At 47.0% G+C, this 9,461-nt stretch overlaps 1 protein-coding gene across 2 annotated transcripts in view; it reads right to left on the bottom strand.

Annotated features, from left to right (window-relative positions):
* SOGA1 (suppressor of glucose, autophagy associated 1) overlaps positions 1-9,461 on the bottom strand; it is a 62,755-nt gene that overhangs the window by 30,298 nt on the left and 22,996 nt on the right. For both annotated transcript variants that reach the window (XM_006764509.2, XM_015564447.1), the window contains exon 3: positions 8,279-8,437. In XM_006764509.2, the coding sequence (XP_006764572.1) occupies positions 8,279-8,437 (159 nt within the window). The remainder of the gene's footprint in view (positions 1-8,278; positions 8,438-9,461) is intronic.

Below are 9,461 nucleotides of genomic sequence, written 5' to 3'. Positions count from 1 at the left end.
CAGGAAGCTGAACTCTGGGAACCCCACAACACTGCATTTGTGATCCTGGGTGAACCCTTCTTCTCCCAGCAGCTCTATTTTATCATCTATAAAACTGAGCCATGGATTAGGTGACCAACCTCCTCAAGCACTGCGGACTCCCTGGAGGAAGAAAGCAGGTGACAGGAAGAGGAGCCAGGGGTCTCCAAAGGCACCCTGAGGTCCCAACCATCACATACACATAAAGAAATAAGATAACATAAAGCCTGAAGCTATTAAAAAGGACGGAGAGGCAGTGAGACTCGCTGACATGGTAAAGACGTCTGGTAAAGGAAAGAAAGAACCTGCCAAAGAAAATCTACAACCCAAGTGTCCACCAACTGATGACGGATAAACAAAATGTGGCATTTCCACACAAGGGAACATTGTTCAACCAAGAAGGAATGAAGTCCTGACACAGGCTACAGCATGAATGTACCTTGAAAACATCACGCTAAGTGACAGGAGCCAGTCACAAAAGGCCACATAGTTACGATTCCATTTACACGGAATGTTCAGAATGGGCAAATCTAGGCAGCGAGTAGGCAGGTGAGTGGTTGCTGTTGGGGGACAGGGAGTGACTATGCTGGTCCGGGGTTTCTTCTTGGGGTGATGAAAGTGCTCTGGAATTAGAGAGTGGTGATAGCTGTACAGCTCCGAATCTTCTTCAAACCACAGAACTGTATACTTAAAAAAGGCCAACTTTATGGCATAGAAATTATATCTCAATAAAGCTGTTATTTAAAAAAGCATGTTATCATTTTTATAAAAATGTGTGCATGTGTGTGTGCACCCACATGGGCGGGGGGGGCGGCAGTCTGAAGAATATACAGCAGGCTGCTAACTATGAGGATATAGAAAACTTGCATTTTCCACTTTTGTTCCCCCATGTTTTGCTTTTGTGGGTTTTTTTAGAGGGAGGACATAGTTCTCCAGCATTTTTGTATTTTTCTTTTTAATTTTATTACACAATATATTTTTAAAAGTTAACATACAAAAGTGCATCCTCCCTGTAAATCTATACTATGCTGACAGAGAAGTCCCCCTGTGTACCTCCACCCATTCTCCTACCCAACCTGAGGGTGACCACAGCTGCTACCGGCTGAGCTCTTTCTTGACCTCTGGCTCTGTGTTTAAAATACTGAAATAGATGGTGTTCTTTTAAACTTTCTTTCCTTCCTATGTTTACTTGACTCTGTGATCTTTGATTTTTATAATAAGCACCTCAGGCAGAAGAAAACCCCAAAACATCCAGCATTTTAAAACAACAGTCTGTGGTCGTGCTACAGAAACTGTGCACATAATATAATCCCATCTTTATTTTAAAAAAAAAACAAATGCCACCTTGCCTGTGGTCCGTGATCATGATTTGAAGGCTGGGTGCAGTCAAGGTGGCATTCCAAGACCCAGAGGCCGCCTTGCCAGCAGCCTGGCTTTCCGATCACGATCACGAGAGAGAGAGAGAGAGAGAGAGAGAAATATGCACTGTCTGAGCACAGAGGCCCAAAAAGATACAAACTATGAAAAATAATTTTTTTGAAGATACAAACCAAACTGCTCATTTGAATCAGCAGGGGCCAAACTGAGGGAGGTGGTGAGGGGAGGATTCTTCTTTTCTTTTATGTGTGGCTGTTATTACTTCTATTATCTTTTTGGATAATGCATTCAAACTTCAAAAAGTACAGAAAGGAATGCAGTGAACCCCTCACCAGTTCTCTTGCCCAAGGCAACCCGTGCAGCCAGAATCTGCCTAACCATCCTCAGAGGTATGCCAGGCACGCCTTTATGTGTTTTTGTAATGCTAGTTTTGCTTCACTGAGCTCCTAGTACCTTTTTAATTGAAAAATTCACATATACAGCCCTAGCCGGTTTGGTTCAGTGGATAGAGTGTAGGCCTGCGGACTGAAGAGTCCCAGGTTGAGTCAGGTCAAGGGCACATGCCCGGGTTGCAGGCTCAATCCCCAGTAGGGGGCGTGCAGGAGGCAGCTGATCAGTGATTCTCATCACTGATGTTTCTCTCTCTCTCCCTCCCTCCTTCACTCCCTCCCTCCCTCTCCCTTCCTCTCTAAAATCAATAAAAATATATTTTTTTAAAAATGCATTTATACATATACATTTCAATGTCTGTGTGCGTACAAATAGAAAAACTATATTGGGAGTACATATATCTCTCACCCACGCAGTAATTTGGTAATTAGAGTAATTCCCTCTGAATACTGAATTACAGGTGAAATTTTTCTCCTTACAGGCTTGTACTTTCCCATCTTTCTCTACTAAGCATATTTTACCTGTTGGGTGGAGGGGCAAAGTTCACAGTAAAATGTTTTCAAAACATACTTTCCCCAAGAAAAGTCACTGAACACCTTCCAACAGGCAGACAAGGGGCTCTGAGTGGCTAGAACAGCCGTGGGCAAACTACGGCCCGGATCCGGCCCGTTTGAAATGAATACAACTAAAAAAAAAAAAAAAAAAGACCGTACCCTTTTATGTAATGATGTTTACTTTGAATTTATATTAGTTCACACAAACACTCCATCCATGCTTTTGTTCCGGCCCTCTGGTCCAGTTTAAGAACCCACTGTGGCCCTCGAGTCAAAAAGTTTGCCCACCCCTGGGCTAGAACCTCACCAGAAGGTAAGGGCAGTGGGCAGATCAGAGGGGTCGAAGCAGCAAACCTTTTCAGGGCCAACGTGGTCCCTTTGCCGGTTGGAACTGCCCCTTCCCCATCCCATCTAAGCCATCTGGGCTCCCACACTGCTCTGTGGCTCTGGAGGGAAAACAAGGCAGCCTCACAGAGCACAACCTTCCTCCCCTCTACAGGGCAGCAGCTGGCCAGGCAGCCTGGGGGTTGTGATGTCCCTGTGGAGCCCGCAGGGGCAGATGTTCTGGCCCTGGGCCTTGGGAGGGTTTGCCAGACCCCAAGGGCACACTCTCTGACCTGGCACATAGCACGGCTTCCCCGCCCACCAGCAACTCAGGAGGCCACCTCTGAGCAACCAGAGTGGTGCCTCTAAATATTCTTGGTCTAACAAGGGCTCTTAGAAGCATGAGCTCTGTTCTCCCTTGTTCTGCAGGAGACTAGTAGAGCGTGTCTCCGCCCTCCAGCCCACACAGAGGCTGCCTGCCTGAGCACAGGTCTGGAGGGGCCCCCTGCCCTCTAACACCTTCCATGCTTCCATGTTGCCAGGGAACAAAGACCAACCTTCAAGGAATAAAATGAACCTTCTGCCAAAACAGCTGGGTAGATTTTCACCAAACTTGGAGGGGATGTTTGGAAAGGTCTCACTGAAAACACAGACTGTGCTGTGTGAACAAAATTCATTCTGAAGGGAAGGGGCGGGGGGCTGAGGTGGGGGTGCCTCTTGAAGACTGAGGCCTTCTTCATCCAGAGCAGCTGAAGCTGCTGGACAGAGAGGCCGTGTGGCTCCTGGCTGGAGGAGATCACTGGTGGGGTGGGGTTGGGGGGGGCTGAAGGAAACAGTGGTGCAGGCATGAGCCCCAAATCAAATGTCACTGGGACAGAGGCTGCCAACGGCTGGTGCTGATTCCCAGTGTAACCACTCCTTCCTCGGGCAACTCGCACTTAGCACACGGAGCTCCTCCCAGAGATGCAGGAACACACCACTGAACGAAGGTAAAGGCTTCTCCAGACATTACCCTGTGGGTAATGATCCTACGGTGGGTATTTACCGAGTCCCTAGTCCCTGCCTGGGGCTTTACCTGCTCGTCTCTGTTAATTCTCACAAACACTTCTGAGGAGGGGTTGATATTCCTATCTTATAAGTGGACAGTTACACGATTTGCACAGCATTACAGTTATTTGCGAATAAGTGACAACGTCAGAATTCAAACTCAGGTCCCTGTGACTCCAAGTTCATGTTTGCCCCGTACCACACAGACCAGAACAGGCTGCATCAGATGACAATGCCAGCAGAACTGAGATGTGACCCCAGGTAATCTGACCCCATCAGAGTGGGATTGGGCACCAGATGCCTGTGCCAGTTGGGGGTACTCCGTGGAATGAGCGCCTCCTTGGAGGTTCTGAGAACACAGGACAGTCTGGCAAGGCCCCTGGATGGGGTTAAGGAGAGCAGGGGCATCACTGTGAGAGTAAGGGTGGCTTTGGGAAGCAGAGAGCCTTGTTCCCCCCACCCCCCGGCCCCCAAGTCCTATCTGTATACATCAAGTCTGCTCCTGGGTGTATACCCAAGAGAACTGAAAACATATATTCACACAAAAACCTGTACACAGTGTTCATAGCAGTATTATTCATAACAGCCAAAAAGGAGAAATAACCCAAATGTCCATCAACTGATAAGTGGATAGACAAAATGTGCTATATCCATACAATGGGTTATTATTCGGTCATAAAAAAGAATGAAATACTGATACATGCTTCAACATAGATAAACCTTGAAAACGTCATGTTAAGTGAAAGAAGCCAGTCACTAAAGCTCACATATTTCATGATTCCATTTGTGTGAAATTTCCAGAACAGGCAAGTCCATAGAGACAGAAAGTAGATTAGTGGTCGCCATGGGCTAGAGGGAAGGGGGAATAGGGCATGACTGCTAACAGCTACAGGGGTTCTTCTGGGGCAATGGAATGTTCTGGAATTGCACAATATTATGAATATATTTTAAAACACTGAATTGTACACTTTAAAATAGTGACTTTTGTCATATGTGGATTACACTGCAATATAAAAATTACCAAGAAAATTACCAATTATAAAATGGGACAGCACTACGTACACTATGTACACTGGGAGCTGTCAACAGTGATACTGGCTTTCTTCCTAAAATACAAGAAGGGAGAATGCTCCTGATGAGGGAGAGGCTGGTGTTATGATTCTTGAACTGCAGCCCAGCTGGACAACAGCGCTACCACAGAGCATGGCTAGAGCTGGCCACCCTCCCCTTCCCCAAGCGGAGAGCAATATCCATGGCAACCACATCAGCCCAGGCCAGGGGCTCCTGTTCCCAGCCACACCGGGTGACAGCATCGCCACAGCAACCTGTCAGGATGGCAAAGGCAGATCTTGATAATGCTCTGGCGGAAGAATTGCTAAGGGACCCTTGTCTCCATAGAAACCATGTCAGGAGCAGAGGGAGGAAGGAGGGGGCAATCAGCAAATAAACACAGGGCCACGTCTCCTAGATCCTGAGACACATCAGGAAGGGCTAGACCAGCTTTGCTGACATCACCTTCAAAAAGGCAGTAAACCAGTGTTTCTTGAGCACCTACTGTGTGTCAAGCACCACAATGGACCCTTTACATGCTTGACTGCATTTAAAATTTTACAAATAATACTCAAGTACATTCTTATCGTTAAAAAACAAACCAACACTGACTACAGGACTAATAGCATAAAAGCAAAAATTACTGTTCACCCTACTCCCACCCTTTCTAATTCTTCAGTCCAGTGGGTTTTCCTCCAGATTTTTGTTCTGCATTTGATATATATATATATATATTTCAATACCAGGTTGTTTTGTATGGCTTTTCAAAGTAATTAGTGGGATTGCACAATATGTATACTTCTATAACTTTCTTCTCCTGCTTAACTATGTACCTTAGTGATCGTTCCATGTCAATACATACAGTTACATAGTTGGCCCTTGAAGAACAAAGGGTGAGGGGTACCAACTTGCTCCCATTCAACTGAAAACCCACATATAATTTTTGACTTCCCCGGAAATCTTAATTACTAATAGCCTACTGTTGATCAGAAACCTTACCAATAACAGAAACCATCGATGAACACATATATTGTATGTTATATGTATCATACACTGTATTCTTACAATAACAAAAGCTAGAGAAAAATATTATCAAGAAAACCATAAGGGAGAGAAAATATACTTACAGTATTTATTGAAAAAAATCATGTATAAATGGACCTGAGCCATTCAAACCTGTGTTGTTCAAAGATCAACTGTAACATCTACCTTATTTATTTTTACTGTGGCAAAGTATACATAATATAAGATTTACCATTTTAACGGTTGTATCTGTTTTATTGTGGTAAAATATACATAACATACACATTTTTGGTCATTTTCAAGTGCACAGTTCAGTAGCATTCAGTACCTTCACATTATACTGAATTCACCACCATTCACCTCCAGAACCTTTTTATCTTTCCAAATTGAAACTCTGTACCCACTAAACACTAACCCCCACTCCCTTTCCCTCCAGCCCCTGGTAACCAGCATTCTACTTTCTGTCTCTATGAATCTGACCACCCTAAATATCTCATATAAGTGGAATAATATTTGTCCTTTTGAGTCTCGCTTATTTTACTTACCATCATTTCTTTAAAGTTCATCCACGTCGTAGCCTGTATCAGAATTTCCTCCCTTCTTATGGCTGACTAATACTCCATTGTATGAATACACTATATTTTTCCCGTCAACAGACATCTGGGTTGCTTATACCTTTCAGCTATTGTGAATAATGCTGCTATGAACACAGGTACAAAAATCTGTTTGTGTCCCTGCTTTCAATTCTTGGCTATATATCCAGAAGTGGAATTGCTGGCTTATTTGGTAAATCTATGTTTAACTTTCTCAGGAACTGCCACACTACCTTATTCTTTTTATCTTCTTCATATTGTTCTATGGTTATCCCAATCTTATTTTTTAAAAATATATTCTATTGATTTTTTTACAGAGAAGAGGGGAGAGGGATAGAGAGTTAGAAACATTGATGAGAGAGAAACATTGATCAGCTGCCTTCTGCACACTCCCTACTGGGGATGTGCCCGCAACCAAGGTACATGCCCTTGACCAGAATCGAACCTGGGACCCTTCAGTACACACACAGGCCGACGCTCCATCACTGAGCCAAACCGGTTAGGGCTACCCCAATCTTATTAATAATCATAAACAATCTCGTAAACCGGTTATTGTTATTATCCTGATGTCACAGAAGAAGAACTGAGACTTAGAAGCCTCAGCCACATCTCTGCCAAGGAAGGGCTGGGTGAACTCAGGCAGGCTGCTGTCCCTCTCTGGGCCTCAGTTTCCTCTCCACCACAATAGGAGACCTTCAAGGTACTTTCTCAAATTGTCTCCCCTTTTCACTACCAAGGATGGCAGCAGTGAGATGTGTGAAGATGATGCCCTGTATTCTGGGCCAGGCCTTGGGAGGCAGGAGACTGCCTGAGAGAGGGGCCTCCCACCCAGCCCTGGAGAGGGGCAGGGCCATAGAACAGCCCGTAGCAGCAAATGCCCCGTCTGCATATCAACAAGCTGTTGGCACATCACACCAACACGCTCTGCGAATAGGGCAGCTGAAGGGCGGCTCAGGGCTGTGGTGTCTCAGTACCCCTGGAATGCTGGCATGCCTGCCCTCAGGGAAGGTGAGGAGTGTGCCCCGGAACAATGTATGATCCTAGGGTACCTCATGAGCAGCCAGACAGCTGAGGCCCAGCCGCGCCTCTGGAGCCAGAAGCTGCCTGGAACACAGACCCTTGGAGACTGAAGGAGTCCAGCCCTCAGGGGTCACTTAGGCTGATGGCTTCCAATCTTCCTTCTGCAGAGCCCACCGGGCCCTGCGTGACCTTGAGGGACATCCATCCCCCTCTCAGGGGCTATTTCCTCATCTATAAAATGGGTAAGATCATAACCTCATTGGGCCTTTATGCAAATTGTTAAGATAAAGTGTCCAGCATGGTGCCTAACAGGAGGAGGAAGAAAGGACATGCCAGGGGGAAAGGCTGGCATGATCAAAGACAGAGAAGCTGGTGTCTGGGGGTCATATTCAGGAAGTGTCTAGTGTCCCCATCTCTACTGACACACGGGCCCAAGGCCCAGCCCCACACTGAGTGGCAGAACCTGGCAGTCCCTGAAACATGTGCACATATGCTATTCCAGCCCGTCCTCACAATGCCTTGGGCATTATTGTCCCACTTGATGTATGAGGAAACGAAGGCAGCGGGCCAGCCCGTGCTGGGCATGGCTGCATGTTTTCTCAGTTGATCCCCCACAGGTGTGGTTCTATGATGAATGACTGTCTCCTTCATTAGTCTGTGGGCTCCTTGAAGATAGGAACCAAATGTCTTTCACTCACCACTGTGTCCTTAGTGGCCAGCACATAGTGTACACAGTAGGTGCTCAGAAAACATGTGCTGGAGGAACAAGTGAATAAACAACTCTGCCAGGGAGGCCTAACTGTGCAGAGACACTGGCTGGATGGGGCTGACACAAGCCTGCCACCCGCCACCTGGCCCTCACCAGGAAGGACGGGTCCTCACCTCTCTTGGCCGCTCCAGCTCCGTCTGCAGCACCTGCTTAGCCAGCTCGGTCTCAATGAGCCGCTGTCGAAGCTCCTCATTCTCCTCCTCCAGGCGCACCCGCTTCTTCTCCACCACCTCGAGCTCCTTATGCAGCCGCACGGAGATGTCCTTCGAGACCTGAGCAAGGGTAGGCGATGAGCAGAGCATGGGCATGTCAGGGGTCATCCCATCTGGGCTACAGAGCAACCCCAGACCAGACAGCTTCTCTCATTACCCCCACTTAGCAGATGAGGAAACGGAGGCACAGAGAGGTTAAGGAACTCACCAAGGGTCACACAGCCAGGAAGTAGTAGAATTACAACCCAAACCCAGGCCCCCCATGTTCCTTATGTGCATGTCACAGTTCAGCCCCCAGAAAGCTCTAAAGGCCCTTCCTGTTCTTAGGGATACCTTTTCGTTTACCCAGGGCTCCTTAATGCTTCCAAAAGTCTCTCCTAGCCACCCTCTTGCCAATTCTCACAAGAGCCTGTGGCTGGCACCAGAAATTCATTTTAAAGAAAAAGGAAACTCAGAGCAAGATGGGCAGCCCCAGAGCCATTTACATCCCATCCTCTGCCAGGGATCAACATGTCATCCTGGGGAATCATTTCCCCACTCTGTGCCTCAGTCTTTTTAAATACAAGCTGGGTACAACAATAACAGACCAACCTCACAGGCCCAACAGGAGGACTAAATCAGCTATTGCACAAAGGCTTGGCCTGCTGCCTACACAGTGAGCGCTGGGTGAATAGTGGCTGCTGCTTCGAGAAACAAGCCCAGAAACGGGCAGGACTCGGTGGAGGTCACTATGTGACCCCCAAGACTTATTTCCAATCATCTGGGATATAGAACATGCCTCAAATGACAAGGCCTGGGCAGGTGTCCAAGTCATCCCTGCAGAAAGGAGTTACCAGAGCTGCAAACTCCAATCCTGGCTCCAGGACTCTGCAGCAACAGCACCCATTTCCTCGAGGACACCCTCTGACCTGTGCCCTGCTGGCTGGGGGTGAGAGGCCAGGAAAGGGGACCTCTGGGAATGAGGAGGGCCCTTTTGAGTTCATAAACTACAACCAGTCCCGAGTGGGCTGGGCACTACCACTGGTTGAATACCTACTGTGTGCCAGCTTCATTCATCTTCACCCCAATTCGGTCCCCATTTTAC

The sequence above is a fragment of the Myotis davidii genome, unplaced genomic scaffold (genome assembly GCF_000327345.1).
Source record: "Myotis davidii unplaced genomic scaffold, ASM32734v1 scaffold38, whole genome shotgun sequence".
In the NCBI taxonomy this organism is placed as follows: Eukaryota; Metazoa; Chordata; class Mammalia; order Chiroptera; family Vespertilionidae; genus Myotis; species Myotis davidii.
Note: the sequence above shows the minus strand (reverse complement) of the source record. Positions and strands in the feature narration are given on the sequence as shown.